Below are 26298 nucleotides of genomic sequence, written 5' to 3'. Positions count from 1 at the left end.
CAAATGTGATACATACTTTTGGATTCGTGTTATATTTCAGATTTCAATATGGCCTAATGCCACTGAGCTCCAAAATGCACTTCAGACAAACAACAAGGGTTATTAGCTGTTCGACAATACTTTCTTTGGGAAAAAAAAACCACTGTTACTTTACAAAAGATCATTCTAGCACCTTTATGATTTCCTACAATAAGAGCAAGCTGGCCATTTCCAAAAGCTTCCGTATCAATATATAATGGTCATGGCAAAAGATAAATCAAAAAAAAATCTAACAGCGCACGTAGTGGGGCACATTCAGGCTGAATCCACAATGGCTTTTCATTTTTCATCCAACCGCTGCAAGACCGACTCTGCAAAGATCTGCTGCCTGAAAATACGGCAAAGAAAAAAAGAAACAAACTCAAAACAAGACATCCAAAAGAACCTTCCTTTTTTTTTTTCATTTTTTGTTAATGCTGTTAGAGAAGAATGAGAAAAAAGAGACATGTTGCATACTTCTGCACTGTAAGCTTAGGGCTGGGGCGGAAGTATTTCAAATACCCATCCCACGGAACCTTTCTGAGACCAGCTCGAACAGAAATCATATCTCTAACCCTATATGAAATGGGCAATGTAGCAGAGAGAAATTAGCAGATCAAATTTCTCACTTGAAGATTGTGAATCAGAAAATGCACAATATCCTTACCTTTCAGCAAATTCAATTGGTGTCTCTCCAGGTCTTATACACTGAGGTTCCAAGTACCAAACATCACAGACAACAGCCCATGATGTCATAAGATGAAACAAATGCATTGAAAAAGATTGCCTGCCAAATAAATGTGTCAGACGCAGCAAATTGACTTAAGAGAATAATAATGTTATATAGCTGAAACATACCAATAATCCATGAAAAGGTTTTTATAGTATTGAAAAAAGGGTAAAAAGAGAATAAAAATAAGAAACAACAATAAGTTATATAACTTTGAATGTGTAGAAACTGATTTAACAGCACATTCTCAATTTATCTGGCCTACCATACAATTAGCATGCTAGACCTATTGGTACCATCCATTCATGTCCACATGATTTGTTCTGTTGAACTCTCATATAGATGAATTTCTCTCTTATCTTGCAGTAACAAAATCCTAGCAAGCATATGGTCAATAACCTTTTCTCTTCAAATTACAGTTGATAAGTTACTGTTCGTGCAATAATCATGGATCAATTTTACATGGAGAGTTTATGAGTTGCCACCATAAGTGAGACATTGTACTAAGAAAGGTAATTATAAAAAGCAAACATGATCAACTAACAACTCTCATGTGCCTTCGAAGGAAACAGCTTGATCAAGCAAATCTCAAAAAGCATGAGAAAATTCAACACCACATGGCCTGCCTGAAACTCATTCATAATTGTCTCAAGGTAATCTTTAGCATATGCAACATGCTGCTATACCACATGCACCTCGTTTTTTATGATTTTGAAATCTTCAAACTACCTCTTGCTTTAATACAGTATATGAGGGAAAGAATAGATAGTCCAAGGAAACAAATAAAATCATAGCTTATTTATCTACACTGTTCCTTGTAAGGGTCCTTACTTCCTACTGTTCCAGAAGGCATCCGCAAAAATTTTGTTGTACTTTATTGCCACCAGGCAAACTGTACAACCAAGTTCAAAAGCACCCTGAGTAAAGCACATGTTTGTCAGCCAATTAATAGACACAGATATTATCATATATAAAAAATATACCTGAAAATAAGAGAACAATATATTATTCAAAACAATTGCAGTACTGCAAATGCTAACAATACTACACATAAGAAAGAAGCTTAGAAATGTCCTTTGACACAACGAATAAGTTACGCTAAAAACACATGGCAGAAAGCTACAAATGACTTAAATAAAAATCAACAAAACATTCAAACAGCTAATAATTATGAGATAATGATATTTCATATCTATTCTCTTGCATTAGATAATTATCTAACTTACCAATGTACAAGTCCACTGTCCTCCCCAAAACTTCTTTCAAAAGGCCTACTTGCAGGCTGATAAGAGGATAACACTATTCATGAACCACTTCACATTTTTGGTGCTAAGTTTGAGAGAGAATGCATGCTGGGGCATTTATAACAGAAGAAAGAAAATTTTATATCCGGTTATGTAGGAGAGGGATTTGTTGGGTATTAGGCCATTAGCTCAGCTATTAGGAGGGTTTACCCACCAGACACTTTGTTCCCACTCCCTTCTCTGCCAAAAACAACCATAAGAAAAAGAGATTCCCCTTTCTGCCACATCCCAACTTTTAAATATCTGGGTCAAAGTTGAACATGTCATGTGCGATTATGTGTCCACCTATGCAAGGTTGTGCAATTTTCACACAAATCCCCTCTAACATGGTTGATTTGTGAGCTAAGAAGGAATGGTCCTTCCTGTCCTGCTTTTAATTTGATAATATGTGCTGAGAGTGCATACCTACGAGGCTAAACTACAGATAGTCTAAAAAGTTGACGTACATTGCAAAAGCCCTTAAGCAACCTCAGTTTGATGAACCCTAGGTAAAACCAACATTCAGAACCATCAATGCTAGCTTATTGCTAAATTTTACTAATGTCTCATGGTACCAAAGTGAATAAGATGTTTTAATAGCTAATACAGAAGATCAGCTAATTCTAAAGATACAAAATTTCTTCCATGCACAATATCATTCTTTTCTTCGATAACATATATGCCATGAGGGCAAAAAAAACACATGTTTCTTATTTTGGTCTAAATGCATGATACAGAACTAGTCAATAAGAGTAATCCAGGATGGGAATTGGGAATCACTTTCAGCAAATGAAGTTTTATTATACTGATCTAAGAAACATGATATGAAGGAGATCAGATACTAACCTTTTTGAACATGACAGTGTAATGGTTGTTAACACAAGTTCCTTCAGGAAATATCAGAAGCGGGTTGTTGTCAGCTCCTTGAATATGTTCTCTTAACCTAAAAATGGAATCTTAGTCTATCAAGACTATGAACATGTACAGATACCATCATGCTTTAAGTCAAAAGAAGATGGCGTTTTTTTACTTTCTTGCCACAATTTCACGATCCTTCGACTCTGTACGGTTGAACCAAATGCAACCAACGCCTTCCAAAATAGTCTTCTGAATAAATCCTATATCACAAAATTAAACAAGAAAATGAAGGCTTGGTACCATTAGATATTGAAAAGAGAATCTGAAAACCATTACCAACAGAAGCAAATACAAAAGGACATAAAATGGAAAAAATAATACTATAGGTCCTTACCAACCCATCCTGGGTGCTTTTGCATGATAACAGCAAATGCTGTCATCTGCTCTAATATGATAAAATCAATCATGGAAGTATGGTTGGCAACAAATACCTGCACAAATAAGTTGCATTCAAATACAAGTAACACAAGGCCAACAACTAGTATAATATGTATAGAAAGAACCTGCTGAGGGCGCATGCTGGGACGAGGTCCATGATACTTGACAACCCCCGTCCATGAAGCAACAAATATGCTGCACATCATCTCAACCAACTTCCTCTGGATAATATTCATAAAAAAAGGAAACACAGATCATCACTTTCTGTTGACAGTTTAACAATTTAGCCAGAAAACTGAACTACATATCAACAAATTATTAAATAAAGCAAAAACTGAATCAATCTAAGAAATATGCGGGCAACCTGATTACAACCAAGTTGAATTCCAAAATTAAAAATTATTCAGAGATTCTGAGAGGTAAGGTTCATGTTCCCTTGATCCAAGTGTATTTTGTTAGCTGAAATCACTGGGGTAGAACAAAGAAGGGGACAAGAGATAATAAAAGAGCTGATGAATACAAACATGATATGAGACTGTTAATATCAACAAACCAAGACCACTTTACTAATTTGCACCTTCACATTGCAAATTTTAGTTAATAAAAGCTGTAGGCTGTGGCTGAAAATGTAATTATATTCACATCAGATAGGTTATTTTTTATGGAACAAGGATCTTCACCTGCTTCCATCATTTTTACATGCATTTAAGATGTCAATTACTGATGGAATGTTGCTTTTTCAATAGCCAATGACCACATAAGTATCATTTATATATTGCACAATTTGCAGTCGTAAGGATACCTAAAGGTCATATTTAAATCAGATTATCCGTGCATCATTATTTAGGACATCAGATGATATCCATGATCCTCCAAAATAGTAAGTCAATTACTATTTACAAAAAAGAGCTGAAGAGTTACGGTTCTTAAAAGCCAATAAATGAGTGCTGTTACAAGTCAGATTCATGCATCTCTCTCTCTCTCCTCTCTCTCTCTCTCTCTCTACCAGAACCTCACATGGATCTAGATAACTGGAATAATGCACACATAAATAATAGTCTGGATTCAGGTTAAGCAAACCCAAAATTTTCAACAGGCCCAATGCAATGATGTGGCCCTAAACATTAAAAAAAGCAGGCAAGCAAATTAACCATACATACAGAAGCAGGTTTTAATAGGCAAAATCATGGACCCAATAAGCAAACCTCTTTAGTTCACCAAACATGAAAGTAATCTAGATGGAGAAAGAAGAAGAAACTGTCTGATATGGCGTACTGCATATCTCCAAGGTTGGAAAAAAAAAAAAATCAAAGAAACAAAACTCCTTTCATCCTTATTTTTTCTATTTATCCAACTTCCACTCATATTACTCCAAGTAACAAAGCCTTCTCAATCAGTTTTCAAGTGCTTTTAGTTGCGCAACCAGTGCTACTTTGAAAGTTCACTTTTAGTACTCAACCCTACCTCTATAATCCATTCTATGTTAAATTCAAGTTGTTGTCATATATTGAACTCAATCAAATCAGTTAACAGGCGAACTCTCCTTGTGGTTATATAACAATATAATATAACCAAGATAATTAAAATGTAAGTGAAACTACATTTTGCATACCTCTGTATGTCTACAAGAAACATCCTAGACATTGCAGTCCATCTTCCAATCTTTCTGTACTCTTAAACCAAGAAAATCATGTATGCATGTGAGTATGGCTACACCATTAGTTGTTTACAAATATACAACTATACATGAGTGTACGGCTACACCATGAGTTGTTACAATATACAACTGCCCCAATGACCAAACTGGTTTCTTCCATGGGCTTTTTGTTGCAATACTAAGGACTTACTTTTCACATAGGCATAAACCTTCATTTTTAAATTAAGATTTATTTGCAATCTCTTCCCAACCCACCTGGTCATGCTTAACAATTCTATCATTGGTTATTTCACCTTAACACAGATTTTCTGTGGCTTGGAAAGTTATATTAATGTTGCTATCGCTGATATCTGAGAGAGCACCAAATGATGTTTTCCTTCATCCTTTTTGGTCTTTTCTGTGCAGAAAAGTACAAAAATAAGTATAAAAGTACAGAGAAAAAAGAGGATAGAAGGTAAAAGTTCACTTCTACTTATTAGGATCACAAGAGAGGCTAGCAGGAAAATGAAAGAAGATACAAACTAGAAGATGAAAGTGAAACTACACTCTAATTGTCAATCTAAGAACTAGAACGCCAACAGTGGAGATATATGCAGATAAAACCAGACAGTTTTGTAAAATAAAGTAAAAGTTTTTACAAGCCACTCAAAAGTTCAGCTGCAGAATTTTAACTGCAAGAGTTATAAGCCCACCTCTATTTTACGCCTCCACTTATTATGTTCTCCGAACAGGAAATGTACAGGAATAAAGACTGCAAAAAACACTATCCACCCTGCTGTCAAGGTTGCAACTCTACACCAACACATGCAAGGTACCAAATGGGGCAAAATGGGAGTTAACAAGTATATTTCCATATAAATGAAAGTAAAAGTGCAAAAGATTAAATTTATCTCCATAAAAGTGCAAGAAAAGAAAGACAAAGTTTACATGATATTATCATGTATTGCCCTGATGAATTATCTTTATAGGGGTGTCCATGGGCTGGGCTGGGTCAGGCCCATGTATAATTTGACCTAGGGTTTGAAACCTGAGGCCCAAATTGGGCCCAACCTAAACCTAGCCCAAAGATACCATGCCTGAGCTAATCCAAAGCGTGGGTAACCTTTTCAGAACATGATGTGAAAAATTAGGGCCATTTATTTTTCTCCATATAATCTATCCTAGGACAGTCCAAACTCATTTATGCTTTCTAGGTTTTGAACCCAATCAGGCTTTAGGGCCAATCTAGGTTAGGACCCAGATTTTCTGGCTGGGTCTTCAGGATACTCATGCCAGACTGGCCCATTAACAGCCCTACACCTCTGACATACAAATAATAAATGTATCGATATTCTATATATTCAAATTAAAAAAACCCTATAAATGATGAGATGCTACAGAAAAAGACAAAAGACAAGCCTCATCTCTTTGTAAAGCTGATAAGAAGACAATCACAAGTTGACACCATATTTCAGCTTTAGGTCATGTCCCACTTCAAACCCAGTCATATCCCTATTGATCCTCTGTTCATTGTGTGTGTGCGTGTTTTCCTAAGGAACAGTTGTTCTTTGTTGTTTCTATTCTAAAGCTTAGAACCTTTCCCTGTTGAGTGGGCTAGTGATCCTACTAATTAGTGTTTTCCCATCAACTTTTCTAACTTCTTGGGTGGATACATCTCCTACAAGAGCATGAAATAGGAAATCACTCCAATACCACAATGGTATATCATGTGATGGCTTATAACAAGGCAGAGTGATAATCCGCCTTCATACCTAATTTGTGACCCAAACAAGTCCATTATTCCCTTTTTTGTTTTCGTCAGTCATCACCGACCGCGGCTTGTTGCCCGGGTAAGTCATTGTCGCCTCTTCACTGTCGGATGTTGCCACAAGTTGTTGGCCCCAGCCATCCGTTGCCATCTTGGGAGGAAGAGATGGGGGGAATCCCTTGTTTGAAGAAAGGAGATGAGAAAGAGAGAGAGATTTGTTCTTTTCTCTCTCTTCTCTTTTCCCTCTCTCATCTCTCTCACCTTTCTCTCACTTCTTGGATTTAGAGATCCATAAAAAAAAAGGAGAAGAAGAGAGGAAAGAAGAAAATCTCTCTAACTTTCTTCTTTTTTAGCATAATGGATGCCTACTTTTCTCTCTTTACATGGTTTACTGGATCTAGTAGAAGGTTGAGACTTTTATTTTGTAAATCCTGAGTTGACCCCAATAGAGGGTCCTAGACTAACAATGCGGCGATCTTCCACTGTATTGATCTCCATCCTATTTTTCTTTGTAGAACACCCATCATTGATAATGACTCATTGGATTCTTGTTTTATGATCTATTAGTCGACTCACCCAGATTTAATCTACTCGAGTTACCAGACCTCATTACCCAAATAGCTATGCCTTTCCTCTCTTATAATCTTTCCATCCCGATCATAGCAACTTTATGATTTTCCCTAGTTATTGGTGTTGGCAATTTGGGGAGGAGAAATCAACTGACGAGCAGATGTTGAGCAAGAGGATTTGTGCTCTAGTCTCTAAATCGAGGGGGTTAATCGAGGACAAGTTGGAATCATAGTGACTAATTCGACAAGGCGTGGACTAGTAGATGTCATGATCGAGTTTGTTATTGGTAGAGGTAAAGATTCTTGAACATGAACACTGGTATATATATTTATTTTTGCACTGCATGATTTTGGTTTCTCATGGCTGATATTTATTTTGTGATAGTCAGTATGATTAATTGTATTTTTTGTATTGTATGTTTGTATCAAATGTTGATAGTTTTTCGGATAATTTAGATTATGATACCGTCTATTGAGAATCTTGAAAAACAACATAATATTATACAATATTTTTCTCATATAATTGAGATTTAATAAATTGATGATCAAGAAAGGGGTGTTTGGACTAGTCACATTAAATTGCAAATAGCTTTGTCACGAGCAGGCAAGTGATATTGTGAATAGTCTGCCATTGATAGAAATATGGTACTGAGAATAACCCGCCATGGGTAGAAACATAACACTGTGAATAGCCCACCATGGGCAGAAACATGATACTGAGAATAGCTCTAACATGGATAGGAATGTGGTACTTGAGTTTACCAATAACGGATTGAAGCATGATCATGATTAGTCCAAAATCCTAAAAATAACTATTGATGGATTCGGATCATATAATGAGACACGGGTGATAAGATATGAAACCATAATTAAGTAAAAAGAGTTTTACTTAATTTCATATGTGTGGTATATCACTTTTGAAAGAGATGAATATTTGATGGTGTATGATGCATGCTTTGGCATTATATTGGAATTGAGTTATATTAGATACTTGATATGAGATTTTATAGTTTATATTTTTTTTGATATTGTTCATATATTATTTTCAAATTTTTATTATATTGATGTGAGTGTGTGGAGATTCTTTCTGGGCTATAAAGCTCACCCTCCATTTCTCTTTTCTTCTAGAGTTGCAGGATGCTCATAATTGGCTATGGTTTGGGTTTGCAGTGAAGAATGGACAGATAGAACAGCATTAACGTCTGATCGAATGATTGAAGGATGATAGGATTTGTAATTGTACAAGTTCTAGTAATTGTTATGAACTGAGGTCGTTATTATTTATAGGTATTGATGTCGTAACGGATTTTGAGGCCTTATGTGATCTCTAGAACATTGCTCTAGGGTTCATACAGTCGTGTCATGTGATCGAGCTGGGTGTTGGGTTCGGAGCATGACACAATTTATTTTTGCAAGTAAATAAATTATATTGAAAATAATTGGCACTTCTTCAATATATTTGTCAAGATAGTAGCAACAATTCCTTAAGTCTGATGTTTTGACCAGATTGTGACTCTCATGAAGATTCATTCTAATGCGTGCTTTCAGACCTACCAAGTAAACACATACTTGAGTTTGATAAAAATATACAATGGTCAGTTGAATTACACTATGTAAATGAGATTTATACATATTGTAGTCCTAGACTGAATGACTCAGAGCCATTTGAATTTTATCCATGGGGTGTTTTCCTTTGTTAATGTGTTCTGCTGCATTACTGCAACATGTCCAACTTTGCTCCTTGCCACGCTTCTAATTTTACTTCTAGTGGTTAGCAAATTGCATGCATGCATCTACACACATACATACATATACATATACATATATATATATATATATATATATATATATATATATATATATATATGTATGTATGTATGTATATGTATATGTATATGTATATGTGTGTGTGCGTGTGTGTGTGTGTGCATGTGTGTGACTGTCTGTATGTATGTATGTCTGTATGTGTGTGTGTGTGCGTGCGTGTGTGTGTGACTGTCTGTATGTATGTATGTCTGTATATGTGTGTGTGTGTATATATATATATACATAAATATAATATATATATATATATATATATATATATATATATATGTATGTAGTATGTATGTATGTGTGTGTGTGTGTGTTTATATTTATGTGTATATATATATATATATACACATAAATATAGACACACACACACACATACATACACACACACACACACATATATATATATATATGTGTGTGTGTGTGTGTGTGCGCGCGCCGTGTGTGCGTGTGTGGGTTATGTGATAATTTTAGGTGGGCCAAGGGGGTGTGTGTGTGTGTGTCATATATATACATACATACATTATATATATGTATGTATATGTATATGTATATGTCTATATACATAAATACGCGCGTGTGTGTGTGGTGTGTGATAATTTTAGTTTGGTCAAGTGTGTGTGTGTGCGTAATATATATATGTGTGTGTGTGTGTGTGTGTGTGTGGATATATAAATAGATACACACACCACCACTCACACATATATATATTTATATATCTACACACACACACACATATATATATATGTGTGTGTGTGTGTATCTATATATATCTATATGTATATAGACACACACACACACACATATATATATGTATGTATGTATGTATGTGTATAGATGTATATAGATACACACATACACATACACACACACACATATATATATTGTGTATATGTATACACATACGTAGCGTGTGTGTGTACACACACGTATGTACGTACGTATGTATGTATGTACACACACACACATACATGTATATGTATATATGCATATATATATGTACACACACGTGTGCGTGTGCGTGTGCGTGTGCTTGTGCGCGCGCGATAATTTTAGTTTGGCCATGTATCTTAATACTCAGATTTTAGCTATGAATGATTTAGCAATGAACCACTCCGGTCTTGCCCTGCTTTTTATAAACTTATTTTCATATGAAAAGAAAGGTAGATAAGTAACCAGCTATTATGTGTGTGTGTGTGTGTGTGTGATAATTTTATCTTGGCTAAGGATCTCAATACTCAGATTTTAGCTAAGAACCACTCCAGTCTTGCGCTGTTTTTTATATACTTATTTTCATATGAAAAGAAAGTAGATAAGTAACCGCTATTATAACAATACAAATTAAGTAAACACTTATCCTTCACTTAACAATGAAATTTACAAGGCCCACACATTTCAAAAATATCTGGCATACCACAGCTTAACGAAACATTCAGAACTTTGTTTGTACTATAGATTACAGTGTGCTTTTAGGAACAACTACTCCACATAGCCAACCAATTCTCTCATTAAGATGGCATGTGATTACAGCTTTTTCCCTGTTAAGTTCTCTTCCAGAGGAAAAAAATTGTAACATTGTTAGTTTAAACTTTGACATTAATAAAAATTTGTCACAAAAAAGTCAATTTAGCCTGTAAGCCTTACATAGTCTTTTTCTTCCTAATCATTGTTACCATGGTCTCAAATCCATCCCACCATTATCCCAACATTCCGATCAACACATCTTAGGACATCTTGGTCTCAAGTATCGCAATCCATGGGCAAAGCAGGATAGCCCCATCCCACGGAATTTAAAAATCTTGATTGTAACCACATGCAAAAAAATTAAAAAAAGAAAGAAAACAAAAATCATTCATTTAACCATTGGCATATCATGTATTTGTTAAAGTCTCCCTTTGGTGCTCAACATTTGTTTGCTACTGTCAACATCTAAGTAGTTAGCATAATCATAAGTCAGTCATATATCAATCATCTTAGTAGTTAACATCTCAATAACTATAGCAAACAGCCTAGATTGCTATATAGAAAAACCATACTAGCATATAAAGAAAAAACTGTGTAGTTGAGATTCAAATTATAGTAAAAAAATGCAGCCTACCTTGTTTCCTTTAAAACCAAATGGCTATTCATGTTTAGTTGTTCAGAATAAGAAATCATTTCATACCTTAGGGTAAAAAGAACTGTATATCTAATAATCACTCCCAAGCACCATAACGGAAATAGATACACATTCCAATTCCATGGCTCCGGAGGATTTGATTTAAAGCAGCGAGTGAAGGAATCCTGAATGAAACAATATAAATTCAAAGGCAATCTATCTGGATAATAGATTAGAAAAACAATAAAATTGGTCAACAACTATTAAAAGTGACGAAGATATGCTCTACTTATGACTAGAACATCAATAATAGAATTAAAAAGTTTCCCTAAAGAAGAAATGTAAAATTGCACCATAAAGGCTATATAAACAATATATATACATGCAAGATTTGCAATCTCGAACCATGCTACTTGTATGGGGCATATCATACTGTACGAGTATGATACCAAGACTTGGTACACCCCTCATATTGAGTCTCAGTACCAAGGCACATACCATACTAAAACTCTGTAGGGGTTGTACCGGTTGTGTGCCAATATGAGGTTTGTTGCTAAGATAGCAAACCTTGTATACATGCTCTAATTTCATAAAGTTAACACAAGAAAACCATAATAGCATCTATTTTCTCAGCATTAAAATGTAATATGGCTTATGTTCATTGTTTCCAATGATGCGGTGAACATATGCATTATGTCCCATAGAGTCATTTTGCCTACCTTTGCATGAGTTCACCCAGTTGTCTACCAGCTATATAAAGTACAAAAAGCAGTGGCAAAGAAATCTTAGGCGATGCAGCCAACTATTCAACTAGAATTCCCAATTCCTGCTCCAATGTTATAAGGAAGCAGAATAGATTACACAAATTTCAAAAAATAAAATCTAAGAATAAAAATAAGTAAAGAATGTTTTCAGCATTAAAATATGTTTTAAATCATAGACCTGCAATTTTCCCTTGATTAAAAAAAAAATTAATTGTTTATCCCAAGTGGTTGAAAGTTAAAGTACATGCATAGAACATGAGGACCACACCCGCTAAACAATACCCTCTAAAGAGTTAAGTTCAAAAAATATTGTTGAGGGAGAAGACCTTATGTCCTAAATAGTTGTGCACAAGATTTTCCATACCGTGCTGAACTGGCCGGTACACCCCGTATCGTACCGGACCGATGGGGAACCGGCACGATTCGGCCGGTAAATTCGGTACATGAGCGGTACGAAAGGAAAAAAAAAAAATGAGAAAGAGAGAGAGAGGAGGAGAGGGAGGTGGGAGCTGCCGGAGGCCAGCGGTGGCCGGCTGCGGCCGCCGGAGGGCTTCCGAGCCCCATATCGCCGATAAGGCTTTCAAGAGAGCGAGAAAGAGAGAGAGCACTGGAGGGGGGGAGGGACCTACCAGACGGACGGCGCCTCCGTCGCGAGGGCCCGGTGGCCGGCGAGCCAATGCCGACGGCCTGAGGGCCGGGCTTCACCTTCGCCCTTTTCTTCTTTTTCGAAACAGACGACCGTCTGTTTCGATTTTTTTTTTTTTTTTTTTAAACTTATGAAGTCGGCAACTTAGTTGCCGACTTAAAGAATTTTAAAAAAAAAAATACAAAAATCGTGAAGCCGGCAAACTATTTGCCGGCTTCACTTAAAACTAGGTTTTTTTAAAAAAATTGCGAAACAGGGGCGACGCCCCTGTTTCACTCCCGTGGCGCCGCGTGTGTGAACTACACCCTCCGACGACCATGGCGGCCAGCCGGAGGCCGTCCGACGGCCCCGCCGGCTCCTTCCCCTCTTTTTTTTCTTTCTTCCTCTTTCTCTCTCTCTATTTCTCTCTCATTCTCTCTTTTTTTCTTCCGATTCGGGTCCACTTGCCTTTGTCGGTTCGGTACGATACGAAACCATATCATCTGTACCGCCGGCCGGCCGGCCGATACGGCCGGCGGTACCGGTTCAGCATACCTTGGTTGTGCAGAAGCAATATTCCCTTTGATCATCAGCTTATAGTCTCCATTAAGCCCAATACAATAAAAGTACACCATTCAACCAAAAAGTTGTCCCCATTAATCAGTCAATTCTGCCTTCTGATCTCATCAATGATCCCATCAAACTCTTCATAATTCATCATTATCTTCTTAGGATATTCAACATCTCAAGTTTTTAACCATAGCAACCACTACAATCAACCCCTCAAGTTGAAGCACAGCTATATGATACCCATCTTGAACAGTACCTACTTCAGATGATCACAGCAGAAACCTTTGGTAAGGTGGTCTGGTCAAGTGTTTGAAGGACCTGATAGCACAGCTGGAACTAGTGGTTGCAAGAAATGAAACAGGGTGAAAAATAAGGGAGAGGGTAAATAAAAAGAAAGAGAACAAGAGGATTGACTGGAGATAAGGAAGAAAGGAAAAGAGAAAGCAGAAACAAAAGTAGAAGATGAAGAAGAAGATGGTGATGATGATCATCATCATCATCATGATCAAGAGATAGTCGACCTATTTCAATTTCAACATCAAAGTTGAAGCATAGACTGGATCTAGCAATCAACCTTCACTACATTTTTTAACCTATGTTCAATGTTGAATACATAATCAGACAAGTCAGAATTCATGTTACATGGATTCCATCTCGAAAGAAGTCTGGAATTTTTTTTATAAAAAAAATCATGGGGAAGAACCACATTATGTTATTTTTTTTTCCAGGGGATGAATTTTATATTCATTCCTTTTAAATGATGAAAATGCACTGGTTAGCAAAAGGGAATCAGGTCTATATTATCTTGAAAAATAGACCAAACTAAAAAGATAAGACACCATACAAAATTCAGAATGGATATTTAATATAGACCTCCAATCAGGTACAGAGAAATGAAATGAAAAGCAGGAAAGAAAAGGAAGCATCACCAAACCAACCCAGGCAGATAAGCAATGACAAAGACTGAGCAGTTGAGATGCAAGAAATCTGCAAACCAACAGTATGAATTGCCCAAAATGCAATAGTATAAATCACCCCTAACTAAATCTGTTTTCATTCACCTTGGTATTCCTCTGTAACTAGTGCATCCAACAAAATCTATTGCCAGCAACATATCACAATCACCTTTTCAAAGAGGACTAAACTGAGAAGGACATCCAAATTAAACTTATAGAAAGAACAGATTTGTTAGAGCAAATTATTGAAGGCAACTTCCTAGCATGGAAAAAAACATAGGATTTGAAAAGAGCATGCGATCTCCAGCCTACTCTTCAAATTTCAATCATAAAGATCAAGCACGCAGTATTATCCCCTCTACATCTATACTGGCCCAAGTTTCCACATGTAGGCATGTTATCATTCCATAACATGTCGAAGCTGTTTATCTTCCTAAGCTGTTTATCTTCTAAGGAACTCTCATTCATCCTTTTCACTTCATTCAAGAAATGATAAGCACCACTTTTTCCTTTCGGGTGGAAAGTTCAAAAGCACCATGAAAGATCATATGGCCATACAAAAGTCTTCAAACACCTTCCAGTAAAATTGGAAACAAAACGTAACCTACACCAAAAGTGGATATAAAAGGACATTAATTGTTAGATCCAACATAATTACAGCGTGAAAAACAGTTCAGCCCTTATAAATTTCTCAGAAAATTAATGCTGACCACAACTCAATAAAGGACAACATTGTGGCAACATTGATGATCTACCAGAATCCGGACTGTCGAAAAAAGTGGAGGACACCCATATTTATGCAGTAATATACACACAAGCCTGCCCATAAAAATATGAAGAACAGAAAAATTCAAGTTCGTTAGTCAGGAAGAAGGCTTTCCACCTAAAGTAACCAAGAAGAAACCTCTTTAAAATAATTTCTAGACACCAAAAGTGGGTTCTATACCTAACCATCCACAATCAAGAACCTAAGCAAACAGCATGAGAATTTCATCGTAAAATCAAAAGCCAATCGCATGTATGTTGCGATGGGACTTTTTTTTATAATTTTCCAACTCATGTAATGATATTTATTATTTGATAATAAAATGAGGCATTGATTCATCATTTTAGCTGCATCTTATTATGTCTAAGATTATAATGAATCCAAAAAAAAAAATTTAGACAATGATTTTAAGAGACATGAATGAATCATGTCAGTGAGACCTAAAATCCTAATCTTAAATATTCTTGATCGTGAGAGCATTGAATTAGGGATCAGTGTTTCAAAAGACTGGCACATCCTGTATATCTCGATGGAGAGGGTGGTTGATCTCACTAGCCACTTGTGTAGGGACACTAATACAAGGATGTGGATGCTCATTTGGATATGAGTTCACTAAATTGACTCGACGACAGGAAACATCTTATGGAAGCCTTACTTGCATGTCAAAGATGGTTCTCTAAGTGAGAGTTTTGCAAGTGATCCTTAAACCTGAGATCACCATGAAATCTTGTGCACATAAATCCATATTTTGGTTCATACCCAGGCATGACATTAAAATATGTATGGGATGTTCTGAATACGGTAGAGTGTATATGAAGTTATGAGTCGGTCAATATGGAATCGATCACTCCTAGTAAGAGGAGATCGCATCTTGAGCATTCTCATCTCTAGATGACTCGAAAAAAGTTTTTTGGCCAAAAGCAGAATGAAGATTAGAAAGAGTTTCTAATGCTTTGGAGTCCTCATTGTTAATGGAGAATCGATATGAATATATATTTGAGTTTGACATAATTCCATACTCAAGAACATATTCAGGATGTAGGAATGATCGAAGGATTGAATTGCATAATAACTTACCACTAAAGGATATATTTGGTATTTTCACCAAATTCCACATCTTCTGGGTAGTCATAATACGTTGCTAGACGTCAATCTTGACTTGTAGGTTTAATCGAATTAAAGAGTTTAATTCAATCGCCAATTAGAAAGGATTTTAATTGTTGAACTCGAATTAGCTCGATTGGACCTAAATTGGTTAGATTGGAGTCTAATCAAATTAGGTCAACTTGCACCAAACCTACTGCTGGCCAGATGTGGAACCCAATGGGTCAAACACATAAGAAAATTGGCCAAGGACCCTTTTGATAAGGTTGATTTAAATTTTGGATCCAATCAGGGTCTCCGATAAGCATGTTAGCACGTGTGAAAACCCTAGCTCCTTGGAAGATCTATTTGATCTCATACCTTCTAATTTGCTAACCCAATTTGGTGAGCAATTGGGTTAGGTCGTGCCATCTGGAGGCAGTCCAGAAAGGGGCACCTCATTTCAAGTTAACGCCAAAATACAAGAGTCCTCTCGGATGAGGACTCTTGGCACAAATTTGAGTGGGCGCGCGCGTATTCGCGTGAGCCAAAGGATGGAGTCCTTCTGACTTGAGATTCAGACGTGTGTGACAGTCCACATCACCCTCCATCCTCTGGTACACATCTCAAAGCATGAGATGTATTTTTTCTGAAATTTATGGGATGAAAAAAATTGGAAAGAAGAAACTCGTGCGCGCGCGTGGTGAAGTCTCGTGACTCATCGCGTCAGAAGAGTCCTTCTGACGGTAGAACTTTATTTAAATAGGGAAAACATTTATTTGATAATGTTCCTTATTTAAAACCTTCTTTTGTGAATATTTATCTGGAATTTTCAGATATATCTGAAGGTCAAATGGATGCCAGAAGCCCCTCTTCATGTGCGCGCACGCGGTGATAAGAATTTCGCATGAAGAGATGCAAGAGGTCATTCTTTCGTGGGATTTTTATCTCCTTATCGGGCATTTTGAAATCAAAATTAAATCCTCTTGCCATGTGGCAAGTTCTGGATTTTTCTGACTTGAGAAGGGATGCGAAAACATCCCTTCTCTGATCGCACATGCGGATGAATGTTCTGATCAACGTATCAAGCAGAAGAGTCCTTCTATCTGAAGACTCATTTTCCTGATATGCAGATCAGATAGGACGTTTGAATGGGGCATGTTCTTATATTTGGACGTTCCTCTGACACCTATAAATAGGTGTGCACACCGAGTGTTCAAAACATTCAATCTGCTTTCCTTTTTCTCTCGGTTGCTCTCCTTTCTTTCTTACAACCCATCTTAATTTTAGGACAAGACTTTGGGATTTAAGACAAAGTCTAATTAGGACCAACAAGGGTTAGAAAGGTCCTAAAGAAAAGGATTCAGAAGTCTAGAGGAGGTTCTAAGAGGATCGAGTCAGGTTTCTCCTTGTAGAAAGGTCCTAAAGAAGGAGATTCAGAAATCCAGAGGAGATTCTAAGAGGGTCGAGTCGGTTTTTGGAGAAACCTGACCGAAACAAGGCTAGTCGAGTTCTAGAGGCTAGAACTCTTGAAGCAAGGTGAAGGAGGAGCATTGTCTTTGATCCGATTTCATGTGGATCACCATTGGAGAGTGGACACTTGGATGCCTCGTAGAAATTAGGATTAGCGCTACAGGTATTCTTCTTATCCAAGTTTAATTTAATTATGCTTTGCTTGTTATAGTCAAGGATTCCTGAGCATTAGGATTTTCGGTGCGTCAAGTGTTTTGAATGAAAATTTTAAATACCTAGCCCTTCCACTGCACCACGGAACCCAAAAGTGGTATCAAAGCCTGTCTTGATTTAAATAATAAAAGCTTGGAATATTGTCTTGATTATGATCAGGCTTGGATTTTTTTGTTCAAATCGGATCAATGTTTGAACCCAATTGAACATCCAAACCCTAGCATATCTTAAAGATATGTTTAGATACATAATGTTATGTTCAGAGGCATGATGCATGGATTATATATGCATATAAAGATGTAGAATACTTTTCTTAGCAGCCTAGTACTCGAATTGGGATTCATCATCAGGTCGTCCAGTCATAAGAGCGAGTAGGGTTCAAAGATCCTCTCATTCCATTCTATGGGGTACTCTTATGGCGTGTAGGGGTGTCATTGTGATGTCCCAAGAAGAAGAACCGCAAAAAGAGTGTTTTATATTGATACATGCTATTAGTACTTCATGCATATGATATGTTTAAGTTGCTATGTTATAATCATATTGTATGATTATGATTTCATATCTTAGAGATATGATTAGATGCCATGATTAGTTGTTATGTTTATGAAGTTACAACTGTAATAGTGCATCGTTATGATTAGTTAAGTTAGGATGTGCATAAGACCATTAAAGCCTCGTAAAAACATATTAAGTCGTAGTGTTGTGAACCAGGAGCTGATCAATTTCTTGAATCGATTGGTGTCTAAAGAGTGTTTCAAGTGTCATGGTTCTTTAATTAGTTTCGTTTGCTGGCCTGACCAATTTATTGGTGTCTAAGAAAAGCAACGGGGGGACCCCACCAATCTCAACATTTTTCTGACCAATTGGATTAGTTCAATCTTGAACGATGGTTGCTCAGTATTTTAAATATTACATTTGCCTTCCTTCATACTAAGTCAATACCCTGTCAAAAATCATAATAGGTTTGTTGTGATATCCACAAGACTTGTTATGGAAATTGATGTAGGGTTGTCTTAGTGCATATTATATGCTTTATGCCATATTTGGATATGTTGCTTTATTGTGATATCCATAAGGGTAGCATTTTTCAGATATGGCTATATGGAAATGAAGGGTCTGACTTAACTAGAAAATATTATAGTTTGTTGTGATATCCACAAGACTGTGAGTTTTTTAGAGGCAAGGATTATGTTGAAAATTGCATGAGATGCAATTGGATAGGTTTTCCTATTTTTGAACTCATTGAGGTTTGTTGTGATATCCACAAGGCTTTATTGAGGAATTAAGATCTTAACCCCACTAAGAAACAAATTTAGGATTTTTTCGTCTACCATAGAGACGGCTATGGTATCCGATAAAATAGTGGGAGACATAACTAGTTGAAAAACCTCATCAGTTATGCATGTCAAACATGAGTGGTTTGCTTCTATTATTGTTCTTTATCTATGTAGATTTCATTCCGCATTATGGCTTCTTTATTTTCGCTGCATAACATCATAGATGATAATAAATTGACTGATCCAAACTATGTGGATTGGTTGAGGAACTTGAAATTAGATTCATACCGAAGAAAAACTCCGATATTCTGGATATTCCTGACCTTAGATTGGTCAGTGATAATGCTTATAAAAAGAAAAAATAAGAAGGCAAAAGATGTCCATTTAAATATTATCTGTTTATTTTATAGCAAATTTGATATTGAAAAAATAATTGCAAGAATTATCTTGCAAGATTGAAGCAAGATGCGAGTATAACACAAAAAGGGTGTACATATACAGACCTATTTTTCATTGAGTGGCTCAGATTTTGATACTTGGTATTGAATACCGCCTGTGGATCGCATATTTGCAATTCATTGCAGCGACTACAGAATATCAAAGTCTGAAAAGAGGTGACCTTAAGCTTCATAAGCTTCATGACGCAAGTGGAGAGTCCATTAGCGCAGAGGCTATGAAAACCTGTATGCTTGATTTGCCTTCGAGCAAAACTTTAAAATTAAAAGAATGTTATTACATACCAAAGGTCATTAGAAACATTATTTCTATACCTTTGTTATTAAAACAAGATTATAAAATAAGGCTAATGGAAAATAATGCTCCATTTTCTTTTCTAATGAATATTATGGCAATGGTTATATTGATAACAATCTTTTAATTTTTGCACTAAATAAAAATATTTTTCATATTGAAAGTAATATGAAAAGAAAGAGAGAGAATGTGAATATCACATATCTCTGACATTGCCACCTTGATCATATTAATGAGACTAAAATAAACAAGTAATACAAGAAGAATTTTTTGACCATATGATTATGAATCATTGGGAACTTGTGAATCTTGTCTCATGGGTAAAATGACCAAAACTCATTCTCTGGACGTGGAGAGAGGGCAAAGGAGCTGTTAGTCCTAGTATATTCAATATATGTGGGCCGCTAACTCAGGCCAGAAGAGGATACTCCTATTTTATCACCTTTACGGATGATCTATCAAGGTTCAAATATGTGTATCTTATGAAACATAAATCTGAAGCCTTTGATAAGTTCAAGGAGTATCAAAATATGATCAAGAAACAAACTGAAAAAGATATCAAGTTCTTCGATCTAATCAAGGAGGAAAATGCTTATCCAGTAAATTTCTTGATCATCTTAAAAGTAAAGGTATTCTCTCTGAATGGACCTATCCTTATATATCCCAACTAAATGGTGTAGCAGAAAGAAGGAATCGCACTTTGATGAATATGATGCGGTCCATGATGTGCTTCACTGATCTCCCAATATCATCCTGGAGATATGCCCTAGAAACTGCACATACATATTGAACAGGATGCCTTCAAAGTCTGTTACTAGTACACCATATGAGATATGGAAGAAAAAAGCCTAATTTAAATATTTTAAAATTTGGGACAGGCCTACTTATGTCAAAAATATCTTTGGACATAAGCTTAGTGCTAGATCAGACAAGTGCACGTTTGTAGGATATCCTAAGGAACTAATGGATACTACTTCTACCATCCTACTGAATAAAAGATATTTGTTAGTAGGTATGCCACTTTCTTGAAAAATGAATTCATCTATGGAGGCAGTGGGAGGAATATTGAATTTACGAAAGTTCAAAATCTACAAACCAATTCAGAAATACCTGTAGTTAAACCACAAGAACATCTTTAACCAGAAGTATCCAAAGATGAGATACATCCACAATACACACCTCCTCTCCGAAGGTCAGATAAAGTGCGTCAAGCACCTCTAAGATATGATTTTGTCATTGAGAATGACAATTCGATCAACATCATTCAGGATGATGATCACTGACTTATTTGAAAACTGTCATGTTAGAGACTCAGATAGATGGCTGGAAGCCATGAAATCTGAGATGGACTCTATATACACTAAGTATGGACTTTGGTTGATGCACCTAAGGGTGTGACCCCAATAGGATGCAAGTAGATCTTCAAAAAGATCGGAGTTGATGGTAAATAGAAACCTACAAGGCTAGGTTGGTGGCGAAGGGTTTCAGACAAAGGCGAATTGACTATGATGAAACCTTCTCACCAGTGACTATGCTCTCAAGTCCATCTGGATTTTGCTTGCTATAGTTGCATGCTACGACTATGAAACCTGATAGATGGATGTCAAGACCGCTTGCCTCAATGATAATCTTGAGAAAGAGGTCTATATGACTCAACAGAGGAATTTGTCTCAAGTGGGAGAGCAAATCAAGTATGCAAGCTAAAGAAATCTATTTATAGATTAAAGCAGACTTCGAGAAGCTGGAACATCCGATTTGATATGAAGTCAAAGAGTTTGACTTTATTAAAAATGAGGATGAACCATGTGTGTATAAGAAGACAAGTGAGAGCCCTGTTGTCTTCTTAGTTCTGTATGTCGATGATATACTGCTCATTGGGAATGATATCCCAATAATGCAATCGGTCAAGACTTGACTATCGAATAAATCTTCCATAAAAGACTTGGGTAAAGCATCCTATATACTGGGTATAAAGATCTATAGAAATAGATTTAAAAGGATGCTAGGTTTATCCCAGTTACGGTACATAGATCTCGTATAAAGAGATTTAATATGGAGGCAAGTAAGAAAGATTACCTACCTGTAAGTCATAGTATACATCTCTCTAAGAAAATGTATCCTACGACGCAATAGGAAAGGAAGAGGATGAATGAAATCCTTTATACTTCGGCTATGGGATCAATTATGTATGCATGCTATGTACCAGGCCTGATGTAGCCTATGCTTTAGACGTAGCTAGCAGATTTCAACTGATCCAGAAGAGCATCATTGGAAAGTTGTGAAAAATATTCTAAAGTACCTAAGAAGGATTAAAAATATTTTTCTCATATTTGAAGGAGGATCAAAATTGAAACTAAAGGGATATACAGATTTTAGTTTTCAATCTGACTCTGATGATAGCAAGTCGATTTCAGGATATGTGTTTACCCTAAATGATGGAACAGTAATTGGAAGAGTTCCAAGCAGCAGACAGTAGCTGACTCAACCATTGAGGCAGAGTAATCGCTGTTAGTGAATCGCTAAGGAAGCTGACTGGATAAAGAAGTTCATCATGAAATTAGGAGTCATTCTTAAAATTGAAGGATCGGTGCCACTCTATTGTGATAATACTGAGCCGTTATTCAAGCTAAGGAACTGGATCTCAAAGATCCAAGCACATCCTCAGACACTTCCATCTCGTTCGAAAATTATAGAGCGACAAGATATTGTCCTTGAATGAGTAGACACTAAGAACAATATAGCAGACCCATTCACTAAGACCATATCACAGAAGCTATTTGATCGACATCTTGATTGTATGGAATTAAAATACAAAGACGATTAGCTTTAGTACAAATGGAAGATTGAAAGAAAAGTGCCCTACAAGCCAATCGCATGTATGTTACGATGGGACTTTTCTTTGTAATTTTCCAACTCATATACTGACATTTATTATTTGATAATAAAATGAGGCATTAATTCATCTTTTTAGCTGCATCTTATTATGTCTAAGATTATGATGAACCCCAAAAAAAAATTAAGACAATGGTTTTAGGAGACACAAATGGGTCATACCAATGAGACCTAAATCCTAAAATTCTAATCTTAAATATTTCTGATCGTGGGAACATTGAGTTGGGGATCAGTGTTCCGCAAAGACGGGCACATCCTGTGTATGCTCAATGGAGAAGGTGGTTGATCTCACTAGCCATTTGTGTAGGGACGCTAATACAAGAATGTGGGTGCTCATTTGGATATGAGTTTATTGAATTGACTCGATGACAAGTAACATCTTATGAAAACCTTACTTGCATTCAAAGATGGTTATCTAAGTGGGAGTTGTGCAAGTGATCCTTAAACCTAAGATCACCATGAAATCTTGTGCACATGAACCCATATTTTAGTTCATACCCAGACATGGCATTAAGACATGTATGGGATGTTTTGGACATGGTGGAGTGTGTATGAAGGTTATGAGTCGGTCAATATGGAATCGATCACTCCTAATAAGAAGAGATCGCATCCTGTGAATTCTCATCTCTAAATGACTCGAAAAAAATCTTCTGACCAAAAACAGAATGAAGATTAGAAAGAGTTTCTAATCTTTGGAGTCATCATTGGTTGATGGAGAATCGATATAAATATATGTTTGAGTTTGACATAATTCCATACTCAAAATATATTCGGGATGTAGAGATGATCGAATGATTGAATTGCATAATAACTTGCCACTGAAGGGTATATTTGGTATTTCCACCAAATTTCATATCTTCTGGATAGTCATGATACGTTGCTAGACGTCAATCTTGACTTGTAGATTTAATCGAATTAAAGAGTTTAATTCGATCGTCAATTAGAAAAGATTCTACTTGCTAAACTCGGATTAGCTCGATTGGACCTAAATTGGTTAGATTGGAATCTAATCAAATTAGGTCAACTTGCACCTAGACCTATTGCTGGCTAAATGTGGAACCCAATGGGTCACACACATAAGAAAATTGGCCAAGACCTTTTTGATAAGATTGATTGAAATTTTGGATCCAATCAGGGTCTTCGATAAGCATACTAGCACGTGTGAAAACCTTAGCTCCTTAGAAGATCAATTTGGTCTCATACCTTACTAATTTTCTAACCCAATTTGGTGAGCAATTGAGTTAGATCGTGCCACCTGGAGGCAACTCAAAAAGGGTGCCTCGTTTCAAGTTAACGCCAAAATACAAGAGTCCTCTCGGATGAGGACTCTTAGCGCAAATTTGAGTGGGCGCGCGGGTATTCACGTGAGCAGAAGGATGGAGTCCTTCTGACTTGGGATTCAGACATGTATGGCAGCCCACATCACTCTCCATCCTTTGGTACACATCTCAAAGCATGAGATGTATTTTTTCTGAAATTTATGGGGCGGAGAAAAATTGGAAAGAAGGAAACTCGTGTGCGCGTGCGGTGAAGTCTAGTGACTCATCACGTCAGAAGAGTCCTTCTGACGATAGAACTTTATTTAAATAGGAAAAATATTTATCTGATAATGTTCCTTATTTAAAATTTTCTTTAATGAATATTTATCTAAATTTTTTCAGATATATCTGAAGGTCAACAGGATGCCAGAAGCCCCGCTTCACGTGCGCGCGCGCGGTGATAAGAATTTCGCATGAAGAGATGTGAGAGGTCATTCTTTTGTGGGATTTTTATCTCCTTATCAGGCATTTTGAAATCAGAATTAAATCCTCTTGCCACGTGGCAAGTTCTTAATTTTTCAGATTTGAGAAGGGATGCAAAAACATCCCTTCTCTGGTCGCACATGCCGATGAATGTTCTGATCGATGTATCAGGTAGAAGAGTCCTTCTGTCTGAAGACTCTTATTTTCCTGATATGCAAATCAGATAGGACATTTGAATGGGGTGTGTCCTTATATTTGGACGTCCCTCTGACACCTATAAATAGGTGTGTGCGCCAAGTATTCAAAACATTCAATCTGCTTTCCCTTTTCTCTCGGTTGCTCTCCTTTCTTTCTTACAGCCCATCTTAGTTTTAGGACAAGGCTTTGGGATTTAAGACACGGTCTAATCAGGTCCAGATAAGGATTAGGAAGGTCCTAAAGAAGGAGATTCAAAAGTCTAGAGAAGTGCTGACTGATACAAGACTAGTCGAATTCTAGGAAGCTAGAATTCTTGAAGCAAGGTGGAGGAGGAGTACTGTCTTTGATCTGATTTTCGTATGGATCACTATTGAAGGACGGATACTTGGACGCCTCGTGGAAATTAGGATTAACACTATATGTATTCTTCTTCTTCAAGTTTAATTTAATTATGCTTTGATTGTTATAGTCAAAGTTTCTGGGCATTAGGATTTTCGGTACCTCAAGTATTTTAAATGACAATTTTAAACACCTAGCCCTTCCGCTGCACCATTGGAACCCAACAAAGCCCGCCCATAAAAATATGAAGAACAGAAAAATTCAAGTTCAATCAGTCAGGAGGAAGGCTTTCCACCTAGAAGTAACCAAGAAGAAACCTCTTTCAAAATAATTTGTAGACACCAAAAGTGGGTTCTATACCTAACCATCCACAATCAAGAACCTAAACAAACAGCATGAGAATTTCATCGTAAAATCAAAAGCTTTCCTTTAAATCATATTGCTTGAAGAAAAAAAAGAGAGAAAAAAACTTCGACACATAATTTGAACTTAGCCCTGGTTTCGTAAGATTCAGTAGCGTCAACCCATTCACAATCTTACAAGCGGTAAGCATTCTCTCTCCCTTAAGAAACTCAGCTTGTTCTTGCCAATTAAAACTTCGCTACTGCTTAGGCATGACATTGCGCACACCGTAATACACGTGGAAAAAAAAAAAATCCAATCTTTTAGTCAAAACCTCTGAGCAGCATTTAAAAAAATAAAAAAAGAAAGAAAAAAACAAAAAAGAAAGAATCAGAAGGGCAGGAAAAGCAAAACTTACATCAACGATGGCACCAGCGGCCTCCGTCAGCGTGGGAGAAATCTCGAGAAAGTCCCTCCTGATCAAACGAACAAGGTTTTGCAGCGAAATAAAAAAAAAAAAAAAAAGAAGGGAAAATATCAAGAAATTAAGAGGATGGACTGAGAGGGAGAGAGGGGGGCCGTACAGGTGGAGCTTCTTGGGGGATTCTTGCATGGACTCAGTGGAGAGGTACTCCTCGATGTTCGGGCGGTCGAGATCGATCTCCGAGCTCGAGGACCCCATCCAGCCATGGCGAGGATTTTCTTTCTCGTTCTTTTTTCTCCTTCTAATTTTTATTCTGGCCCTCCTGCTTGAGGAATCCAGTTCTTCGGATTTTGAGTATCCGCAACTCGAAGCCGCCTACGGAAGAGACCCCACTCCATCCGTCTGCATTGAACGGACCTGAGAGCATATCTATCCGGCCCAGCCCGGTCTCGGCCCTTAAGCTTGTCCAACCTGAGCCCAGCCAAATGAGGTTATCTAAGGCCCGGCCTGGTCTCAGCTTGTCGCAAGCAATCCCTTGCCTGCCATCCCTTCGTGACTCCAAACATGCAAGACTACGGTTCATCTCTCGAAGTTACCTCCATGCTGCAGCAGAGCCTCCAATCCAGAGTCGGAGGAATCAGTGTTCTTATCGTCCTCTCATCAGTGAATGAGCT

At 36.9% G+C, this 26298-nt stretch overlaps 1 protein-coding gene across 1 annotated transcript; it reads right to left on the bottom strand.

The window, feature by feature from the left end:
* Positions 1 to 253: 253 nt before the first annotated feature.
* LOC105035034 (glycerol-3-phosphate acyltransferase 9) lies at positions 254 to 25973 on the bottom strand. Its single transcript, XM_073259418.1, has 12 exons — positions 25785 to 25973; positions 25619 to 25676; positions 11277 to 11395; positions 5677 to 5776; positions 3453 to 3548; positions 3284 to 3380; positions 3062 to 3149; positions 2878 to 2974; positions 1580 to 1665; positions 686 to 805; positions 496 to 594; positions 254 to 367 (listed from the first exon to the last, which is right to left on the bottom strand). The coding sequence occupies exons 1-12, from the start codon at positions 25880 to 25882 to the stop codon at positions 319 to 321; spliced, it is 1107 nt and encodes a 368-aa protein (XP_073115519.1). The 5' UTR covers positions 25883 to 25973; the 3' UTR covers positions 254 to 318.
* Between the last annotated feature and the right edge of the window lie 325 nt (positions 25974 to 26298).

The sequence above is a fragment of the Elaeis guineensis genome, chromosome 6 (genome assembly GCF_000442705.2).
Source record: "Elaeis guineensis isolate ETL-2024a chromosome 6, EG11, whole genome shotgun sequence".
NCBI classification, from domain to species: Eukaryota; Viridiplantae; Streptophyta; class Magnoliopsida; order Arecales; family Arecaceae; genus Elaeis; species Elaeis guineensis.
This window is presented reverse-complemented; position numbering and strand designations above follow the sequence as displayed.